General features: G+C 51.7%; 3 protein-coding genes across 6 annotated transcripts; 2 read left to right on the top strand and 1 right to left on the bottom strand.

Moving 5' to 3' along the window:
- The first annotated feature begins 5,514 nt into the window (after positions 1 to 5,514).
- LOC108389223 (deoxyhypusine synthase) lies at positions 5,515 to 7,665 on the top strand. 2 transcript variants are annotated; one of them, XM_037003789.2, is made up of 5 exons: positions 5,515 to 5,672; positions 6,153 to 6,258; positions 6,337 to 6,440; positions 7,246 to 7,371; positions 7,452 to 7,665. In XM_037003789.2, the coding sequence occupies exons 1-5, from the start codon at positions 5,610 to 5,612 to the stop codon at positions 7,545 to 7,547; spliced, it is 495 nt and encodes a 164-aa protein (XP_036859684.2). In that variant the 5' UTR covers positions 5,515 to 5,609; the 3' UTR covers positions 7,548 to 7,665. The 2 variants fall into 2 exon arrangements, with proteins under 2 accessions (XP_036859684.2, XP_036859683.2); XM_037003788.2 differs by having other exon boundaries at positions 7,183 to 7,371.
- On the bottom strand, positions 7,553 to 11,068 carry LOC140845811 (WD repeat domain-containing protein 83). 2 transcript variants are annotated; one of them, XM_073220898.1, is made up of 9 exons: positions 10,840 to 11,068; positions 10,636 to 10,756; positions 10,449 to 10,554; positions 10,122 to 10,170; positions 9,912 to 10,038; positions 8,974 to 9,041; positions 8,780 to 8,888; positions 8,585 to 8,699; positions 7,553 to 7,850 (listed from the first exon to the last, which is right to left on the bottom strand). In XM_073220898.1, exons 1-9 carry the CDS (start codon positions 10,940 to 10,942, stop codon positions 7,701 to 7,703), a joined length of 948 nt encoding a protein of 315 aa, XP_073076999.1. In that variant the 5' UTR covers positions 10,943 to 11,068; the 3' UTR covers positions 7,553 to 7,700. The 2 variants fall into 2 exon arrangements, with proteins under 2 accessions (XP_073076999.1, XP_073077000.1); XM_073220899.1 differs by lacking the exons at positions 8,780 to 8,888; positions 8,974 to 9,041.
- Positions 11,069 to 11,178: 110 nt separating this feature from the next.
- LOC140843048 (PAT complex subunit Asterix) lies at positions 11,179 to 12,691 on the top strand. Of its 2 annotated transcripts, XM_073220906.1 has the most exons (4): positions 11,179 to 11,371; positions 11,492 to 11,597; positions 12,114 to 12,211; positions 12,305 to 12,691. In XM_073220906.1, the coding sequence occupies exons 1-4, from the start codon at positions 11,322 to 11,324 to the stop codon at positions 12,369 to 12,371; spliced, it is 321 nt and encodes a 106-aa protein (XP_073077007.1). In that variant the 5' UTR covers positions 11,179 to 11,321; the 3' UTR covers positions 12,372 to 12,691. The 2 variants fall into 2 exon arrangements, with proteins under 2 accessions (XP_073077007.1, XP_073077008.1); XM_073220907.1 differs by lacking the exon at positions 11,492 to 11,597 and having other exon boundaries at positions 11,234 to 11,371.
- Positions 12,692 to 21,704: the final 9,013 nt, after the last annotated feature.

Below are 21,704 nucleotides of genomic sequence, written 5' to 3'. Positions count from 1 at the left end.
GGGGGGCTGCCCTGAGCTGCTGCCCCCACCCCAGTCTGAGCCCTTTCCTGCCTTGGGATGTCCTTGTAAGGTAGACAGAGGCCACCACCCCAGGGTAGCTGATTAGAAGCAAGAGCTTTCTCTTGGGTTTGAGAAAGGGCATAAACGAATGAGCTTCCTGTCATAGGAGGAACAAGCAGAGACCAGAACAGCTTGTTTGGCTCTAGGGAAGCGGATTTGCAGACTGGCTCTTACGGGTCAGGCTCTGGCCTCTGCCTAGTTAAATCTTACCCAACTTTTGTACTGACGTTGAACTTTCTCTCCTCCCAGGAGGGTCCCTGTCCCTCCAGTTCACTCTCCCCTGAAGCCCAGCCTTGCAGCATGGATCACAGTGGCCACTTAGATTTGTTTATGACATTATTTGGTGACTGTCAACCTCTTCCATGGCTCTCTCCCAGCACCTAGAGCAAGCCTGACCTTCAGCATATATATAAATGCTTCCAGAAGGAGAAGATGCTCAAGCCCCATCCTTCATCTTTGGTGGCCTCCAGAGCCATGAGGCAGGGAGTGAATCCCAGCCCTGCCCTTTTACTAGCAGTGTGACCTTAAAGAAGCCACTTTCCCTTTTTGTGTATTCATTTTCTTGTCTATAAAATGGGAATAAGAATGGTGCCCACTTCTAAAAAAAAAAGGGAAAGAAAAAAGAATGGTGCCCACTTCTGACATTTCCCCTGTAAGGAGCCAACAAGTCCTTGCATGAAGAGTGCTTGACCCTAGGAGTTTAATAAGCACTGCTGTCATAAACATTATATTTCTTCTTGGCTGTCTGGACATGTGGTTTTGGTCCTGAGTCAAGTTAAGATTTTCTCCCTCAGGGGTTGAAGGGTTCCAACTACGCATGAGCTCTCAAGGATAGATACAGGTCCAACTTGACATAACTTCTAAATCTTTAGCTCTGGACCCTTTATATGTTACTCCATCCACTCTCCTCTTTTCCCCAATCCCCCAGCCAGGGCAAGTTGAGCCAGCCACCAGACCTTAGCCTCCTGGAAAACTTCTATTCATCCCTCAAAACCCTACTTCCAATGCCCTCTTCTCTGTGAAGCCCTCCCACCTGTCCTTCTAGACCCTCCCCAATACTCTCCCTACCTCTCATCCAACCCTGAGCTCAAGCACGTAGGGGTGTCTGTGTCCAGCTCCCAGCCTGAGGCCTCTCAAGGGCTGGGCTGAGGCTTCCCTTGGATTTGGTATCTCTCAGCATGGGATGGAAGCATGGGGGTCATGGCAGAGGACAATTTGATGACTCAATATTGGTAATTTTTCATCACTTAAAAGTGACCCTGCCTTAAATTCAGATCCAATTCAACTTCTGCCCAAGGCCCAAGTTAATTCATAAAGCAAGCAGCCCTCAGAAAGTAATGGAGTCAGGCTCCTCCTGCCCAGGCCTGAAGGGACTGGGGATAGGAGGTTTGGCCCTGGGTTATGGACTTGAGCTCCCCGGGCCGGGCTGGGTTGTTGGTGGCATCAGGGGAGACAGCACTGGAGAAGCCTCCCAACTCCAAACCTGGATCTGCGGTTCCGTTGCCACAGACCTAATTACCCTCATTTGCCACATGCACTAATTACCTCCACAGTGCCAGGTGGCTGGGCGGGGCTGCCCCACTTTTGGGAGGTAGGTCGGGACTGATTATTTTTGGCCGTGTTGTCCTTGAAGCCCCGCCATCCTTCTGAGTGAAGGGCAGAAAGTGGGGCAGAAAAATCATGGCCACATCAGGAGGGACACTGGGAGATTAGGGGTAAGGTTGACCCAGAAACTCTCTAAGCAGGGGATTTGAGCCCAAGGCCTCAGGATCTTTGGCACCCAGCTGGCGGCAACAAGACCTGGAGGGGTTGAAAATCATTGAGCTACACAGTGGACTGGTCTGGGGACCAGGTTTAATGCAATCACTGGTGGGAGAGGTGTTAGGAGGGTAGTCAGAAAGGCCTGGGTCCTTATCCTGACCACCACCAATTTGACGTGTATTCCTAGGCCTGTAACCTCCTCTCTTTGCACCTTTCCTGAGGGATCAGATGGGGCTAATAACTCACAAAGAGTGCTCTGCACACGGGCACAGCTTGTACAAAGGTCCTGAGGTGGGGATGGGCTGGGTGTGCTGGAGGAATAACAGAGAGGCCAGGGGAGCCAGAGCAGAGTAAGCAGGAAGACAGTAAGGGGCCCTGATGGCGAAGGGGTCATGGAGCCATGTGGGACCGCATGGACAGGGGTGAGGTATGTGGGTTTCATTCCGAGGGTAGTGTGGAACCAGAGAGGGAGGGACATGATCCAATTTACCCTGAAGGCTCCCGGCCAGGTTTCAGCTCTTGGAAGAGAACCAGGTGTCTGCACATGTGTAGAATGGGGCAGACCCTCCCTTTCCTGAGTCTTAGTTTCCCCATCTCAGGCTGAGTGCTGAGGCTTGGACAGTCCCCGGACATACAGGACCCTCTGCCAAGGAATTTCCCCTCCCCACGAGTTCCTAGATTTCGGTGGAGCAGCCTACATGGCCTCCTCTCTGCCTGCCCTCTCCTCCTACTCCCCTTCTGTGGCTTTGAAGGAACATCTGTCAGAACAGAGAGGGAAAGCAGGGAAAAGGCAGTGCAGAGGGGCTCCGGGGAACGTGTTCCCACTTGCTGACAGCCCACGTGGGGCCACAGGTGCCAAGTGTTCTTACAGGAACCAGTGAGTCAGATACCATAGCCTCCTCTCTTTCAGTCTGCAAAGGGGAGGCCATTCTTGGTCCCCAAGCACAGGCTAAAGTCAGGATTCGGCCCCCCTAGGTGATTCCCAGCCCCTTCCCCCCACCACAGGGATCCCCTTAACTGGCTGCATGGCTCACATGCCTACTCTAGTATTTTCCATGTTTCTCCTGCAGGCTTCAGAGGGAGAATCCATCTCTTCGGCACCACTGGCCAAGCGGCTGGACCCTGTCTCTAAACGTTTGCACTCAGCCCCAACTATAGCCTGAAATGCCAGCTTGGGCACCTCCTCCTCCAGGAAGCCTTCCCAGACTCCCTCTACTTTCCCAATTCTGACCCCACGCAACAAGGTGTGTCTTATCTGACTCTGCTCCTTCTCCAAACTGCAGGCTCCTCAGAGTCCTGGGTCAGGTCAAGGCCTCTCAGGAGTCCTATGGCTGCCCAATGTGGGGAGGCACAAAGGGACATCTACTATGGCAGCCTAAGGCAGGACCTCACCAGCTGCCCCTTTTGCCCACGTCCAACTCTGTTTATGTAGGCAGCCCTGGGACACACTGGAGGCTCAGGGGCTTAAGCCAATTCAACAAATTACAAGCTGGCCCAGTGGAAAAGCCTAGTGTCAAGTCCAGGGCTGAGAGACCAGGTGATGCTTCCTGCAGCCTCCTGCAGTCACAGGAGGGGGAGGGGGACGTTCACTAGCCTAGATTTGGTATAATGTGGGCTCAGACTCCAGGACTCTGACTGCCCTGTCAGCAAAGGCTGTGCTGAAGAGGTGGCAATTTGGAGCAATAACATGTGCAAAGGGCCTGGGGTGGGAATGTGCTCAGCCCTTTGGTGCGGCATAGAGGAGGTGCGTTCAACCAGAACAGTGAAGTTGCAGGGACAGTGGGGATCCAGGTGGGCAGGGAGCTCCATAGGCTGGGTCACAAGGGGTCTTGTGGGCCCCAGCAAAGAGGACTTTCTGCTCAAAGAGACTGTATACTCAGAGCACTAGGGAGCCACAGGAGGCTTTTGAGCAGGAGAGGGACAAAAATCTTTTATATGTTGAGATGGATTCACCAGGGTGATGTACAGTGAATATGCTGAGGAAGGCGATTCTAATACTTTCCTGTTGTGATGCAGAGAGTATCCTGGGCTGGGCTTGATAAACAAATGACATTGTTATTATCACTATCATTATTTCTTTGAGGATGACCACAGACTCTGAGTTTGTATCCCTCCCAGAGCCTCTGGAAGGAAGCCCATTCCATGGCCCCTGGTCTGCCTTGCCCGGCCTTCCTTACTCTCACACACAAACCCTCCACCCAGTCCTGGTCTTATCTCTGAAATCCCAGACCTCCAGCTGGACGGAAACATCTGTTTCCCCGAGCTTGGATCCTGCAGCCAGCCCCAAGGAAGGTCACGAGGATCTGCTGCTGCCCTGTGGCTGGAGGAGGGAGACCACTGAGGGAATAAGAAAAGGTCACATATTGGACATGAACTGCTTATACAGGGAGCTACTACATCCAGGTTGCAATCAGGGGCCTGGGTTCAAATTCTGATCTGTTTTATTCTGGCTGGGAGGCCTGAGAGCTGCAGCCATGCACTTTCTGGGGGGTAGTGAATCCAGGCCTGGCCTCGCTCACATTTCCCTGATGCTGGATAAATGCCTGTTCATTGAGAGCCGCAGGGGTAGCATGGACTGTGGGATCTGCAGGACTCAGCATAAACAGGAGCTGTGTGGCACCTTGCTAGAAATTATTCAGAACTTTAAGACAGTGACATCAGAGCACTCAACTCAGAAGCTGGCCTTGGGTGGGGACTTCCACTGCCACCTTTTACAGCTGGGGAAACTGAGGCTGAGGAAGAAAAAGGGACAGGCTCAGAAGCAAAGGGACCCAAGGGCACCCTCTCACCTCCTGGGACAGTGGCAAGTGTGTGGAATGAACAGCAGAGGGGCAACTGGGGCTCAGCCTTACCATTACATCTGGGAGACCCCAAAAATTGAGATTGTAGAATTTGGGAAACTGTGGTCCCTGCTTCTCAAAACCCTTTAATTTTCTGTTATAATAAATTCCAGTGTGTACACCAAAGCTAACAAACAGCATAGTTTAGACTAGCCTGCCTACAGTTGGGCAGAAACATCTACAAAGCCTACTTTATTTTATAATAAAGTGTCGAATATCTTTTTAAAAAATCCCAGTGTGAGAGCCAACCAGGGGGCTACAGACTGGGGATAGGGTGTCAGTCCTGCTACATCCTAGCCATCTCTGGTTACATCTTGGAGCCCAGGAGGAATGTGTCTGGTGGCTGCCCGGAGCCCTTAGGGGCTGTCCCTGCTGTTCTGGGGGCACTTTTCAGGGGGAGAAGAGTAGGGGCAGGAGGAAGGAGAGGCTGAGGGATCCCCACAGAGCCCAGCTTAGTGGTGGGATGGTCTGGAGGTGGCTGTGAAAATGGGAGTCTTCTCCAGGGCTTGGGGTGTCCAGTGCACATGTCTCCATTCTAGGCTCTGGGTGAGGAGGATGAGGTACGGGAAGACAAACATGCACATACAGCTCACTAGGGGTGCCCTGATGGGCTGGACCCTCTCCTGGGGAGCCTCTCAGAGCCAGCTGGGGAACCACAGTGGGGCCTGTGTCCCAGACAGGGTGTGGCTGGCCACAGTGAGCTGCAAGTCCACCCTCCACCCAGACTGCTGGTGTCCTCCATCAGCCGACAGGCGGGGCTGTCTGTTATGTTGAACAGCATTAGGCCCTGATTCAAGAGCAGGTGCTGGGAGTCATGTAGAGGAGGGGCTGGCCATTGACGGAGGTGGGGCTGGTGCATCCTGAGGGGCCAGTGTGGTGGGAGCTGGGGAGTCACTGCTGGCTGAAGTACATGCTCTCTCCTAGGGCGTGAAGTGGACTCCTTCCAAGATGATCGCCCGGCTGGGCAAGGAGATCAACAACCCAGAGTCGGTGTATTACTGGGCCCAGAAGGTGAGGGGCCGGGTGGGAGCAAAGACAGCAGGCCGTGGCAGGTGTTACCTTGTCTGAGCAGCCACTGGGGAAACAGTATTATACTCATCCCCACTAGACAATCTGAGGTCACGCACCCATTGAGTGTGTGGTCCTGTGATTCTGGGTCTACTCTTGGAACACCTGGCGCGTTGGGCAGTGCTTAGCAAGCCCCCGGGACGTAGCAGAGTCCCACACTCTTCAGAGACTGAGGTCCAGCAGTTGGAAAAATAACAAGAGCTGTCATTCTTAACACACTTGGTCTTAAGTGTGTTTTGTGGGTTTTCTCATATATACTATGTGCTATTACTGTTCCCATTTTACAGTCAAGGAAACTGAGGCCCAAAGAACTTAAGTACCCTGCTCAGAATCAGGCAGAGGGGAGGCGATTCCACTGGGAGGACTGGGCTTCCCTCCCTGGGCTCTGAGCTCCAGCCATTCTCCTGTCCTGTCCTCCCCCAGCACCACATCCCTGTGCTGAGCCCAGCGCTCACAGATGGCTCACTGGGGGACATGATCTTCTTCCATTCCTATAAGAACCCGGGCCTGGTCCTGGACATTGTTGAGGGTGAGGCGCTGGGGCCACAGAGGAGCAGGGGAGGAGGGCTGGCTGGGCCCACAGTCTGACCGCAGCCTTCCTCCCCAGACCTGAGGCTCATCAATACACAGGCTATCTTCGCCAAGCGCTCCGGCATGATCATCCTGGGCGGGGGTGTGGTTAAGCACCACATTGCCAATGCCAATCTCATGGTGAGTGGGGACAGCATGCCTGGTCCACAGCGGGGTGGCACTCGGGCCTGCCGTGGAGACATGCATGTACTAGGCCTGTGCTAGAGGCCGGGGAGACTGCTGCACACTAAACAGGCCAGGACCCCTGCTCTCCAGTTGGGAAGACAGACAGCAAACAAGTGACAAGCGTATCAGGTGACAGTACCTACTATGGGCAAAACAGGAATGACAAGATGGCAAGAGACAGAGGTCGTTTCCAGAAAGGGGAAGTTCTGGGAAATGTGACCTGTAAGCAGAGGTTTTGGGGAAGTACATTGTGGTTGCCTCGAGAAGAGTTCCCAGCAGAGGGAAGAGCTGGCGCAAAGGCTCTGAGGGGCCTGAAGTAATGAAGAGCGGAGGGCCAGTGAGGCAGGACAGGAGGGGGGAAGAGGCAGGGAGGAGGCAGGCAGTCAGCAGGGCCTTGAGGGCTGTGACTCGGGTGCTCACAGATGCCCTCTGGTTGCTTTTGGGGAACAAAAGGCAGGGTTTCCTAGAGCTACGATGGGGCCAGGACCACGGTGGCGGCCATGGGGGTTGGCGGGGAGGCGGTTTGTGGTCAGTGGCAGTTCCTGCTGAGCAGATGCACAGGGCCGATCCTACCTAGGTGCGTCTGGTGCAGTTCTGCCCAGCAAGCCCTGGACCCCTCAGCGCAGGCAGTGACGTGGGGCTAGTGCAACAGGGCTTCCTTCATCGGGGACACGCTCCTCGGCCTCTCTGGCTACAGGGTCCAGCCTGTGTGTCTGTCTACTGCAACTGGCTGACTAGCCCGCCCTGTCCCTGCCCACAGCGGAATGGGGCCGACTATGCTGTCTACATCAACACGGCCCAGGAGTTTGATGGCTCCGACTCGGGTGCCCGGCCAGATGAAGCTGTCTCCTGGGGCAAGATCCGCGTGGACGCACAGCCTGTCAAGGTGAGGGCTGGCCACCCGATGGGCGCAGGGCCCCCAGGCTGGTCCACGGCTCCTGTGGCTCACCTGGGTCCCCTCTGCAGGTCTATGCTGATGCCTCCCTGGTCTTTCCCCTGCTTGTGGCTGAAACCTTTGCCCAGAAGGCAGATGCTTTCATGCCTGAGAAGAATAAAGACTGAATGGCTGTGGCCCCAAGGAGGCCTCCCGACCCCTCTATTTATTAGCTTGCAGCCCAGCCCCTGCCCCTCTTTGATCAGCATGTCCAGAATAAATGGTCTCAGGGGACCTCTGAGTCTGTGTCCGTGTCCCGAGTGATGGTCGGTCCCCTGGCTTCAGCCTGCGCCGCCTTCAGCCTCATAAGCCTCTTGTCGCCAGCACTGCACACTGCCCCCCATGGCGGTCAACAGGCAGGGCTCCGTGGGGTGGTAGGCCAGCGACTGCACCACACTGGGACCCACAGCCAGGGCCAGCGCCAGGGCACCCTGTGGAGCGAAGGGGTGGGGGCAGCTACCAGCGCTTCTTCAGCATCTGCCCCTAACTGCTTCCCTCACACTGCAAACCGAATCGGCTCCAGACTGAACCCCTCAGCTGCACCGTCCTTCACGTGCCCTCCCCTTCTGGGTGACTTCCAGGCTACCGTGTCCTCACGAGGTGGGCAGATCATTTCTTAGTTGCCAGAGTGAGAGCTGGCTCCCGGGCCTCAAGGCCCCTCCTCCCCATCCTCTTAGGGGACTTATGTCCCCTGCCAAGCCCCAGCTCTGACCCCACTCAGTCAGAACAATCCCTCCTCAGCCTGACCGCCCCCACCAGGCTGAGACATGTCAGGACAGGGCTCAGAGACTGGGCCTAGAAGCCCCGGGGCTGCTCAGAGGTAGCTCAGGTTTCCTCAACTACAGTCCTGTCTCACCTGGGATCAGATGCTACCACTGGCTCCTCTGCCTCAGTGGCTCAGGTTGGCGTTGGCAGCCCTGCCTGACCCAGATCCTGCTGCAACCACTGCCGTCACAAAATGCTGTTTCCTGACTGTGCCGTACCTCTAAGCCTTAGCACATGCTGTTCCCTTTGCCAGGAATACCCTTCCTGCCTGGTCCTCTCACTCTGCCTTCTAGCCCCCAGCTCTAATAGCTCCCTCTTTCCGGCGTGGGAGTAACTGAGGTAAGGGCTGGGCGATGGCAGGGCAGGCAGCCCTGTGCGGAGCGGAGGTGGGGAGGCTCACCTCCACCAGGTCCCAGAAGAACACCTTCCCGTTCTCAGAGCAGCTGACCACATGGGTATCACGCTCAGTCAGGCAACAGTCCAGCTTGTATTCCTGGTTCTTATGGCCTGTGTACCTGGGGTTGGGGAGAGTGGGATCAGGGGTGTTGGGCCTCATCAAGGGTGGGAAACAGGCCCCAGGACTTCGAGGACTCACTCGCCCAGCAGCTCCCCGGTGTCCTTGTCAAGAAGCCGCAGTGTGGAGTCCAGGCTGGACACCAGGGTGCACTGCCCATCCCGGCTGAAGCAGATGCAGGTGATGGGGCCTGGGGGTGGGGCAGGTGGGTGAGGTTGGGGCTACTTTTCTGCCCCCACCTTCCCGGCCTGCCCCACAGCCCTAGCCACACTCACTGCCTACGTAGTCTGAGAAGAGCTGCCCCATCCTCAGGTCATAGCGCCTCACCCTGCCGTCCACAGAGCTGCAAGAGGGGGTAGGTCCAGCAGAGTGCCCACTGGGGCCAATGGGTCCACAGGTCCAGGCAACCTCCATGTCCCTGAGTCCTACCACCCAGCCAGGGCCTGAGAGCAAGGCAGGGCCTGCCCTTCTTGTCACCTTCAGCCTCCTCCGGACTGGCCATGGAAAACACGCAGTGAAATGAATTCCAAAGTGGAATTCCAACGTACTGCCCTTGAGGCTCAGACCCAGGGTCAACTAGGAGCCACTCCATCTGCTTCTGATATGTACCAACTGTCCTCCCTTGGCCAGACCCTGGGGCGCGGGACAGCTGTGACCAAGCCAGGAGCACTTTCTACCAACAAGGAGCCTCATGGACTGAAGGCAGTCTAGGAGGGCCTCCCCAAGGAGGTGACATCCAACCTGGGACTGGAAATGTGAGCAGGAGCCAACCCACAGGCTGGGTCCCAAACTCCACCCATGGCGGGAATGGCACGCCCTTGCATCGTGGCCAACTAGGGCAGTCGTGCGTGGGAACTTTTTAAGTTGTCCCCTCCAAGTAGAATATCTATCCTATGTGGGCAAGACTTTTCCCTATTTTGCACATTGCTATATGCTCAGTAACTAAAAAAGTGGCACACAGAAAGTGCTCAGATACACTCTGAACAAGCAGAAGGGCACTGTGAGCAGAGGAAGAAGCACTGCAAAGGTCCTGGGCAAGAAGCATGCTTGGCAGATTTCAACGAAATGAGGCTGGGAATGAATAAATCTGGGAGGTCAGCAGGCACCAGACTTCCGGGCCTTGTGAGCTGAGGAGGGCAGATTTAATCTAAGCACAGAGGGCAGCTAAGGTCCCCCGTGGCACCTGGGAGGAGTGAGTTCCTGTCCCACTCACCCCGCCAGGACTTCATGGTCTGACACCTTCACGCTGGATACACCATCCCTGGCTTCGTCCAGTATCTGCACTGGCTCAGGCTTCCGAGAGCGGCAGTCCCAGCACCGGATGCTGGAATCAATAGAGCCTGTGAGGCCAGCATAAGGGTGAGCTCAGGTCGTGGAGTCAGAGGCAGTATCCTGGGTCCCCATGCCTAGGCCCCAGACTCACCAGACAGGATGACCGTGGCCTCTTCATTAAACTGCACCGTATTCACCTTCTGAGAAACAGGAACTGCCACTCAGAGGAGGCTGGACTTTGGTGGTTTGGGATAAAGGCAGGGTTCCCAGTGCAGGTTAAAACATGGGCAAAGGCTAGGGATAGGGGAGCTGAAAAGTTCCGGGAGAACTGCAAGGACGTGACTTGGTGAACACCGGGCCTTGGGGGAGGGATCCTTGCACTGTAATGGGTGAGGGGGTTGTCCCTGTCACCATCTACCCGCTAATGCGGGTCCCCTCCTTTATCCACGCTCTAAGGAGGCTTGTTGTTTGCACTCACCCCCGCGTGGCCCCGGAACTTCCGCACGACCTGCCCCGATGCCACATCCCACAGCACCACGGCCTTGTCTCCACCGCCGGAGCAGAGGCTGCTGTTGTCAAAGGAGCTAGAGGGCAAAGGAGGGAAATTCAGCGCCGACCTCTGAGTCCGGCCTCGGCGTCCGGCTCCCGGCGTGGCCCCGGCTCACCCGGCCGCGTCCAGCACCTCGTAGCCGTGGCCACTGTACGTCCGCAGCAGCGTCCCCCGCAGCGGGTTCCACAGCTTCAGGGTCTTGTCGCTGCCGCACGTCAGGCAGTAATTGCCATCCACTGGGGAACAGCACGGAGGGATTACTGGGGAGGGGATCTCGGGAGGCGGGAGGAGGACGCCTTATGAAGGCCAAGGTGCTCACCGTTAAACCGCACGGCTCGCACCGCTCCCTGCCCGCAGTCCAGCGTCTTCACCCGTTTCTGTGGCAGGTCCGGGCCGCGCGGCTTGGGCTCAGGGAAAGCCATTGCTGCGGGGCCCCTTCCTGGCCTCCTTTTATCCTTCCGTACACAGGCTCAGCACCCACGGAACCTACGCGTGGGTGTAACCTTATCGTTGTCCCCCACAGTCTACTTCCTCTTTCTCAGTTCCGGTTCAACATCACGGCTTGTCGGAGGTAGCCGTGGAAATACTGAAACCTGCTTCTGCATCGTGGTTACTTTTCTGTTTTCAAGGATCATTTTTTGGCTTTTTCTAGTTCTCTGTCCACTCGCTGGAGGGAGTCCTGGTCGCTCCCGCTAGGAACAGAAGCGCGAGGGCTGCGGGTGTTACTCTAAAAGCCACCCTCGCGTTCCATGTCGGAAGCTGCAACTCCAGTAGTGGAAGAGGCACCACGTCCCACTCGCTATGTCCGCCAACAGTATGTCGGACCCACGGCGGCCGAACAAAGTGTTCAGGTGATGACCCCAGCATCATGGGAACAGGGTTTGGGTGTTGGGCAGGGGACCAGGGAAACGCTGGTCCATCCCGGGGGTGGAGCGGAACTTGAGCACCTCTGACTCTCGAGTCGGCCGCAGGTACAAGCCCCCGCCGAGCGAGTGTAACCCGGCCCTGGACGACCCGACGCCGGACTACATGAACCTGCTCGGCATGATCTTCAGCATGTGCGGCCTCATGCTCAAGGTGGGCGGGGCCGAGTTTCCTTTGTCGTAGTTCCGCCGTCAACGATGCTTTGGAGCGGATTAGGAATGTCACTGGGCCAGTGCCTAGGGCGCTCGGCCTGAGCTTTGCCAGGGGAGGCGTTGGGGCAACGGTAGGCGTAGAAAGCCACAGTCTTGGGGAAGTCGAGGGTCTGAGTCAGGCTGGGTACGCGGAAGATCAGTCTGAGGGTGGGGCCAGGCTTTAAAGCAACTTGGAGGGGCCTCATGGAGAAAGGGTGAGGTCTTTAGTATGATGGTGGATGTCAAAGGCCAGTTTTCTTAACCTTAAGGTTCCCTGGTCTGGTGGGGTCAGAGACGCAGGACAGGCAGTAGAACCAGAAACTGGGTACCTGGAGTAGACTATGGGGATGGGACTCAGGGATTCCTTGGGTGCAAGGTCCAAGCTGCACCAGGAATCAGGTGCCTGGGAATGTTCTTGTAGGAACTCATTGGTGTGCCTCTCACTGACCTAACCCACCATCCATGTGTCTTTTGCCAGCTGAAGTGGTGCGCTTGGGTTGCCGTTTATTGCTCCTTCATCAGCTTCGCCAACTCCCGGAGCTCTGAGGACACTAAACAGATGATGAGTAGTTTCATGTGAGCCTGGGCATGGAGAAGGCGGGACTCCTGAATGAGGGCAGGGGGACCCATGCCTGCCCATCTGGGACTGCCACCACTCTTCTGTTCCAGGCTGTCCATCTCTGCAGTGGTGATGTCATATCTGCAGAACCCTCAGCCCATGACGCCCCCCTGGTGATGTCAGCCTAGAGGAGTTACATCTTAAACCCCTCTGTCCACCGTCCTCCAGGCCTGGTCCTTGGCTGTTCAGCATATTGCACTCAGCTCCTGTCCTGGGCTTCCCTGGGTGAAGGAGTCTCAGGACCTCATTTCGTGGATGAAGGGAACCTGGTCCTTTCCCTGGGATCCCACTCCTGCTGGGCCGGGAAAGGACCTACCCCTCCTGCCTTCCCTCCCCACCCTGCCTGCTGCTGGGGGAGATGCTGCCATGTTTCTAGGTGTATCCACTCGTTTTCTTGTTGAAATCAGTTCTTAATAAAGTTTCACCTTTTGGCTGTTCCCTGGGACCTCTTCTGTGCATTGCAGATACTCTTCCTGGTCGGGAAAGGGTTCCAGTTCCTCCTTTCAGTAAGGCCTGGGGTAGGGCCCCCACTCTGGAGCCTTCTGGTGGGTCACTGGCTTGTCTACAAGCCTAGTGCCCTAAGTCAGCTGTCAGAGACAGGACAGTTACCCCTGGTGTCAGGCAACCCAGCAGATGGCCCTGCTGACTTGAGGAACCTGGGCTTTGATTTATCAAGAGAAGTGGGGTAAAGGGAAGAAAATTGTAATGGCAGTTTTTTGTATTTTGTGTGTTCTCTAAAGGAAAAATGTATCTTTATGCATATGTGTGTGTGTGCGTGTGCAGCACGTATAGTAGGAAAAAAATTTGTATATTGAAAAGACAAAAAATAAAAGTGGTTCTGAGCAAAAAGAAAAAATACTGAACAAACTGAAAGGAAAGGAGCGACACACAGCAGCAATTCACCGGAGAATTCCGCTTTTTTAGGGAAAGGTGCTGGGTTATATAGGAAGAGGCATGAGCTGATTGAGGTGTCACTTCTACAGGGCTGGTGGCTATTGGCTAGGTGCTGGGATTAGGGGGGGCAAGGGGTGAGTTCGCCATCTTCTGGGTGGGGGCCCTTCACAAACTATTAGCATACCAAATTCAAAAATACATCGAAAAGATCACCCATCATGAACAAGGAGTACTTATTCCAGGGAAGCAAGGATGGTACGGTATTAGAAAATCCATCAACATCATCCATCACATCAACAAAAAGGAAGACAAAAACCACATGAGGACGTACACAGATGCTGAAAAAACGTTTGACAAAATTCAACATCCATTCATAATAAAAACTATCAAACAAAATGCATATACAGGCCAAGTACCTCAACAGAATAAAGGCCATATATGACAAGACCACAGCCAACATCATATTTAACAGTGACAGGCTGAAAGCTTTTCCTCTGAGATCGGGAACAAGACAGGGATGGCCACTCTCCCCACTGTTATTCAATATAGCACTGGAGGTCCTAGCCACGGCAATCACACAAAACAAAGAAATCCAAGGCATCCAGATTGGTAAAGAACAAGTCAAACCATCACTATTTGCAGAAGACATGATATAGTACATAAAAAAACCCTAAAGACTCCACTCCAAAACTACTAGAACTTATATGTGAATTCAGCAGCGTTGCAGGATACACAATACACAGAAACCTGTTGCTTTCCTATACACTAATGGTGAACTAGCAGAAAGAGAAATCAGGAAAACAATTCCATTCACAACTGCATCAACAAGAATAAAATACCTAGGAATAAACTTAACCAAGGAACTGAAAGACCTACCATACCCTGAAAACTGCAAGACACTCTTAACAGAAGTTAAGGAGGACTCTAGCAAACGGAAACTCATCCCATGCTCCAGGCCAGGAGGAATTAATATTATCAAAATGTCAATCCTGCCTAAAGCAATCTACAGATTCAATGCAATCCCCATCAAAATACCAACAGCATTCTTCAACGAACCGGACACATTTTTATGAGATAAAAAGTACAGCATTTCGTCAGGAATAAGAGTGAAGCATGGATCTCCTACCTTGCGGTGCTGAGCATCGGGGTCCGTGGCACTGATGACGTTGGAGGCACACATCGAGCGAGTAAAGGAAGTAAAGAGCACCCTTGCCTCACCCAGAGGCTGGGGCGGCCCGGAGAAGCAGGCTGGAAGTCAGGCAGACAGAAAGAGGGTCACTCCTCGTGGATACCCAGATGGGCTGTCGGGGTCTGATTCCAGACACGCGGGCCTTTGAGAAGCTGCTGAAGCGCAGCCTCAGCCGAGACTCTCGCAGGTGCCCACGGCCTTCCTCAGTCCCTCGCATCCAGGGAGATGCCTCTGAAGGGGAATCCTGGCCTCCACTCAGGTGACTTTCCCGGCTCCCAAGGGAGACGGGGGATCCACTGAGGGAGACGCAGGGGAACCTGGCGCTCGAGACTTTGAGATCGGCAGCCGGGCTAGTCCCATTTAAGTGGCTGACAAGCGCCGAAGCCCGACTCAAGCCTTCCCCCGACGGACGCCACTCGAGGCCAATGAGGGAGCGGCTCCGCGGAATAGGTACCCATTGGGCGCTCGCGCAGAAAACATACCTTCGACGGGCTGCGTAGTAGCTGCAGGGGGACGCAGTCGCCGCAACATGCAGGTTCGCGAGCGCCGCCAGGAGGAGCTACTCCCGCGTCTAAGTCCGTGCTCCGGTCCGCATTCCCGTCCGCGCAGCGAGCTCGGCGGAGCCCTGATGGTGGACCGGCGCTGTGCTCGGCTGCGCCTTCCTCCCGGCGCGCAGGCCCCGGCGGCACCGGCGATCGGCCCGGACTTGGAGCCGCTGCCCCGGCCGGACCTGCGCTCGTCCAGCTCTGCCTCCTCCAGCCGTGCACCGTCTTACCTGCTGCGAAGCGTCCCGAGCGGGCCCCGCTTCAGGGGTGAAGGCGACAGCGACGGCTCTGCGGGCCGGAAGGTACGTGACCGCGGGGCCCGGAGGGGGCGCGTGGACCCCTGCCTCCGCCTGCGGGCGCGGCGAACCGGTGAGCGGGCGGCCGTGCGAGGGGCTCGGCGGGCCGCGCGGGGCTCGCGGGGCCGGGGAGCGGCCGACGCGGGTGGGGGTCTCGCGGGGCCCGACGTGGCGCCGCGCCGCCAACCTGCCACTGCCGCCCGTGCCCGGGCCGCAGGCGGAGTGGCTGGGCCGGTCCGCGCAGACGGGGAGGCCGGCGGGCGTCTTGCCCTGTGCGCCGTTTTCCGTCGGCGGCCTCGGGGGCGAGGGCCGGGCGAGCCGAGGGTGGGTGGGACCCGCGGAGGGGCGGCGGGGGAGAGGCCGCCGGACGCAGCGCCTCCAGGAGTAACAGCTGTTTCCTGAGGCTCCTGTCGTCCTTGTCATTTGGGATTACTGGTGCCGTTTCCTTGCTGGTCATTGGTCTGTTCAGATTTTCTGGTTCTTCCTGGGTCACCCTGGGAAGGTTGCATTTTCCTAGAAAGTTGACCATTTCTTCTAGGTTGTCCTGTTTGTTACTATACAATTTTTCATAGTATTCTCTAATCTTCATATTTCAGTGGTGTCCGTAGTGATTTTTCTTTTCTCATTTCTGATTCTGTTCATGTCCTTAGACTCTTTTTTTCTTCACAAGTCTGGCTAGGAGTTTATTTTGTATATTTTCTCGAAGAACCAGCTCCTGCTTTCATTGATTCTGTTGTTTTATTCTTCTCAATTTTATTTATTTTTCCTCTAATCATTATTATGTCCCTCCTTCTTCTGACTTTGGGCTTCATTTGTTCGTCTTTTTCTAGTTTACTTAATTGGGAGTTTAGACTGTTCATATGGGATTGTTGTCCTTCCCTGAGGTAGGCCTGTGGTGCAATATGCTTCCTTCTTACCACCGCCTTCGCTGAGTCCCACAGATTTTGCGTTGTTGAATTATTGTGATTTGTTTCCATGTATTGCTTGATCTCTGTTTTTATTTGGTCATAGATCTACTGGTTATTTAGGAGAATGTTGTTAAGCCTCCATGTGATTGTAGGCCATTTCGTCATCTTTGTGTAATTTATTTCTAGTTTCATACCCTTCTGTTCTGAGAAGCTGGTTGGTACAATTCCAATCTTTTCGAATTTTCTGAGGCTCTTTTTGTGGCCTAGTATATGATCTATTCTTGAAAATGTTCCATGTGCACTTGAGAAGAATGTGTATCCTTCTGCTTTTGAGTGGAGAGTTCTGTAGATGTCTGTCGGGTCCATCTGTTCCAATGTGTTGTTCAGTGCCTCTGTCTCCTTACTTATTTTCTGTCGGGTTGATCTGTTCTTTGGAGTGAGTGGAGTGTTGAAGTCTCCTAAAATGAATGCATTGCATTCTATTTCCACTTTCAATTCTGTTAGTATTTGTTTCACATATGTAGGTGCTCCTGTGTTGGGTGCATAGATATTTATAATGCTTATATCCTCTTGTTGGATTGACCCCTTTATCATTATGTAATGTCTGTCCTTGTCTCTTGTGACTTTCTTTGTTTTAAAGTCTATTTTGTTCAATACAAGTACTGTAACACCTGCTTTTTTCTCCCTATTAGTTGCATGAAATATATTTTTTCCATCCCTTCACTCTTAGTCTGTGTATGTCTTCGGGTTTAAGTGAGTCTCTTGTAGACAGTATATACATGGGTCTTGTTTTTTTATCCATTCAGTGACTGTGTGTGTTTTGATTGTTGCATTCAGACCATTTACATTTAGGGTGATTATCGATAGGTATGTACATACGGCCATTGCAGGCTTTAGGTTTGTGGTTACCAAAAGGTAAAGGGGTACCTTCCTTTCTACCTAAGAATCTAACTTACCTCACTTAAGTATGCTATTACAAACACAATCTAAAGGTTGTTTTTTTTTCCCCCTCCTCATTCCTTGTATATTAGGTATGGTATTCTGTACTCTTTGTCTGTCCCTTTTTATTACTTCTGGTGACAGCTATTTAACCTTAGGAACACTTCCATCTATAGCAGTCCCGTGAAAATACCCTGTAGAGATGGGTGGAGCAAGCTAAATTTTCTCAGCTTTTGCTTATCTGGAAATTGTTTAATCCTTCCTTCAAATTTAAATGATAATCGTTTTTATTTTTCAATTTTTATTCAGTTGTTATAATTTTTTGTATGATTAATCTTCAATTACATGAGGAACATTATGTTTAGTAGACTCCCCCCATCGTCAAGTCCTCCCAACATACCCTTTACAGTCAGTGTCCATCAGCATAGTAAGATGCTATAGAATCACTGCTTGTCTTCTCTGTGTTGTACAGCCCTCCTGGTGCCCCCCCTACATTATGTTTGCTAATAGCAATGCCCCTTTTTTTCTGCTTATCCCTCCCTTCCCACAACCATCCTCCCCAGTCCCTTTCCCTTTGGTAACTGTTAGTGCATTCTTGGGTTCTGTGACTCTGCTGCTGTTTTGTTCCTTCAGTTTTTTTTTATTTGTTCTAATACTCCACAGATGAGTGAAATCATATGTTACTTGTCTTTTTCCAACGGGCTTATTTCACTGAGCATAATACCCTCTAGGTCCATCCATGTTGTTGCAAATGGTAGGATTTGTTTTCTTCTCATGGCTGAGTAATATTCCATTGTGTTTATGTACCACATCTTCTTTATCCATTCATCTACTTATGGACACTTAGGTTGCTTCCATTTCTTGGCTATTGTAAATAGTGCTGAGATAAACATAGGGGTGCATCTGTCTTTTTCAAACTGGGCTGCTGCATTCTTAGGGTAAATTCCTAGAATTGGGATTCCTGGGTCAAATGGTATTTCTATTTTGAGCTTTTTGAGATACCTCCATACTGCTATTGACAATGGCTGAACTAATTTACATTCCCACCTGCAGTGTAGGACGGGTTCCCTTTTCTCCACAATCTCACCATCATGTGTTGTTGTTTGTCTTTTGGATGGTGGTGATCCTTACTGGTGTGAGGTGATACCTCATTGCGGTTTTAATTTGCATTTATTTCTCTGATGACTAGTGATGTGTAGCATCTTTTCATGTGTCTGTTGGCCATCTGAATTTCTTCTTTGGAGAACTGTCTGTTCAGCTCCTCTCACCATTTTTTAATTGAATTATTTGCTTTTTGTTTTTTGAGGTCCGTGAGCTCTTTATACATTTTGGATGTCAACCCTTTATCGGATCTGTCGTTGATGAATATATCCTCCCATACTGTAGGACGCCTTTTTGTTATATTGATGGTGTCCTTTGCTGTACAGAAGCCTTCCAGCTTGATATAACCCCACTTTATTTTTGGTTTTGTTTCCCTTGCCCAGGGACATATGTTCATGAAGAAGTCGCTCATGTTTATGTCCATGAGATTTTTGCATACGTTTTTTTTCTAAGAGTTTTACGGTTTCATGACTTACATTCATGTCTTTGATCCATTTCCAATTTACTTTTGTGTATGGGGTTTGAAAATGATCCAGTTTCATTCTCTTACATGTAGCTGTCCTGTTTTCCCAACACCAGATGTTGAAGAGGCTGTCATTTTCCCATTGTATGTCCATGGCTCCTGTATTGTATATTAATTGACCTTGTATGTTTGGGTTAATGTCTGGGGACTCTATTGTGTTCAGCTGTTTTGTGGGTTGGTTCTTGTGCCAGTACCAAATTGTCTTGATTACTGTGGCTTTGTAGTAGAACTTGAAGTTGGGGAGTGAGATCCCCCTGCTTTGTTCTACCTTCTCAGGATTGCTTAGACTATTCGTGGTCTTCTCTGGTTCCATATGAATTTTAAAACTATTTGCTCCAGTTCGTTGAAGAATGCTGTTGGTATTTTGATGGGGATTGAATTGCTTTAGGCAGGATGGCCATTTTGATAATATTCATTCCTCCTAGTCAGGAGCATGGGATGAGTTTCCATTTGTTAGTGTCCTCTTTAACTTCTGTTAAGAGTGTCTTGTAGTTCTCAGGGTATGGTAGGTCTTTCAGTTCCTTGGTTAAGTTTATTCCTAGCTGTCTTATTCTTGTTGATGCAATTGTGAAAGGAATTGTTTTCCTGATTTCTCTTTCTGCTAGTTCATCTTTAGTGTCTAGGAAAGCAACAGACTTCTGTGTATTAATTTTGTATCCTGCAACTATGCTGAATTCAGATATTACTTGTAGGGGTTTTGGAGTGGAGTCTTTAGGGTTTTTTTATGTACTATATCATGTCTTCTGCAAATAGTGACGGTTTGACTTGTTCTTAACCAGTCTGGATGCCTTGTATTTCTTTGTTTTGTCTGATTGCCGTGGCTAGGACCTCCAGTACTGTGTTGAATCACAGTGGGGAGAGTGGGCATCCCTGTCTTGTTCCCGATCTCAGAGGAAAAGCTTTCAGCTTGTCACTGTTAAGTATGATGCTGGCTGTGGTCTTGTCATATATCGTCTTTATTATGTTGAGGAACTTGCCCTGTATACCCATTTTGTTGAGAGTTTTTATCTTGAATGGATATTGAATTTGTGAAATGTTTTTTCAGCATCTGTGACGTGCTCATGTGGTTTTTGTCCTCCTTTTTGTTGATGTGGTGGATGATGTTCATGGATTTTCTAATACTGTACCATCCTTGCTTCCCTGGAATAAGTCCTACTTGTTCATGATGGATGATCTTTTTGATGTATTTTTGAATTTGGTGTGCTAACATTTTGTTGAGTATTTTTGCATGTATGTTTGTCAGCGTTATTGGTCTGTAATTTTCTATTTTTGTGGTGTCTTTGCCTCGTATTGGTATTGAGGTGATGCTGGCCTCGTAGAATGAGTTTGGAAGTTTTCCTTCCTCTTCTACTTTTTGGAAAAGTTTAAGGAGGATGAGTATTAGATCTTCACTAAATGTTTGATTAAAGTCAGTGGTGAATCCGTCTGGTTCAGGTGTTTTGTCCTGTGCAGTAGTCAGGCTGAAAGCTGAGTCCAACATGTAAGTGGTTCTATGCTATTCACCTCCCTTCCTTAGAGGCAGCCATCCCGGGGCTGTGTCATTTCCCTACCTGTAGCCCCAGGGAAGCGAAACAGGCTTGTGACTCTGACCGAGGCTCTGGCAGCGAGAGGTCACACAGTCCCCACACCTATCAGACAGGCAGGTCCGATATTCTCAAGGAATGATCCCGAGTGTACTATGCTAAAGCTTGTGCAGAGACAACTAGGATCTAGATGAAACTCCCAAAAGGCATAAAGTAGAGTCACACTGGTAAGGTACCGCTGAATCCAGAGCTCTGAGGCGACTCTTGCTTAGTGGGAAGGCAAGAGGGAAATCAAGGCAAGGTGCAGGCCGTGGTGCTAAGGAGTGATGAAATCCAGTATGCCTGGCAGACGAGGTGATTCACCACTGTCACCCAGGAATAGAAGTGCCCATCTTCTGAGGCCCTCTCACTGACCACTGATGGAGACCTACCTGCACCCTTTACTGCACCCCCTTCTCAGCACAAGGCAGCCAGAGCGGTCATCGTCCCCCCTCCCACGCAGCAGCTAGGGTCTCTATCTGTAGAGGAGGGGAATGAGACAGGGTCCACGGGTGTAGTCAGAGTAGGGTGAGGGCCTCTGGAAAAAGCCCCGTACCAGAGCTCCGTATTAAACAATTAAGCAATGTCAGAGTCACATTAATTGTCTAAAATATTAAACTAGGAATATAAGCATTCTACAGTGAAGATTAGTTAAAACTAAAAAGCAAGGAGTAACTTGGCCTGGAATGTTTGAATATCCCCCAGATTAGAAAATACCTCCACATAGCCGGTGTCTTCATTGTGTCAGTTAAATGCGGCTGTTGTAAAGTTTACTTTAGCAGCTAAAAGGCCCAGCTTAACTTTAACTTTGCCCAGATGCTGCTTTTCCTCCTTCATCCCATAATCAAGTAATGTATAACCTGGGCAACGAACATGACAAGTAATCCCAGTCACAGAGAACATAGTAAAAGGCAGGAAGGATCCCATCGTAAAGATAAGATTGCATTTAACCCCCAGGAAGTTAAGAAGTAAGATTCTTAACTTACCCTTTAGCCAACAGACAATAGCTCAGCCCACCTTGGGTTCTGGGCAAACGGCCTTGTTTGTTATACTCCCAGACCAAGATGCCAGTGTATGGGGAGAAATCAGAGCAGTAAGTTTCTTTTGTGAAGTTAATTTCAAATATTCAAGGACCACTTAAGAAGTCCCTACCCCGAAGCGTGTATCCGGTTCCCAAAAAACCCTCAACTGCTTATAAAACCCCTAGACAACGCACAACTCCAGGCTCCCTTGTCCCCTCCCGGCGTGAGCCAGCAGCTCTGTCCTCTCACTGTATCTCTCAGTGAAAGCCTCTCCCTGGCTCTCCTACCTTGGGTGTTTGCTAAGTTCATTGTTCGACTCTGCCAACAAGAACCCCGCCATCCGTTCCATGGTAGGGTAGGGATGGTGACTGCTCTCCTGTTGCACAGTCCTTTTTGATTTAAAGAATGTCAGCCTGACTTCTGGTTAGTTACTCAAGTTACCTTGAAACCTTTTTCATAGTTGAGTAAAAA

Source organism: Manis javanica, chromosome 13 (genome assembly GCF_040802235.1).
Source record: "Manis javanica isolate MJ-LG chromosome 13, MJ_LKY, whole genome shotgun sequence".
NCBI classification, from domain to species: Eukaryota; Metazoa; Chordata; class Mammalia; order Pholidota; family Manidae; genus Manis; species Manis javanica.
The sequence above is the reverse complement of the archived record's forward strand: the minus strand, read 5'-3'. Positions and strand labels throughout refer to the sequence as shown.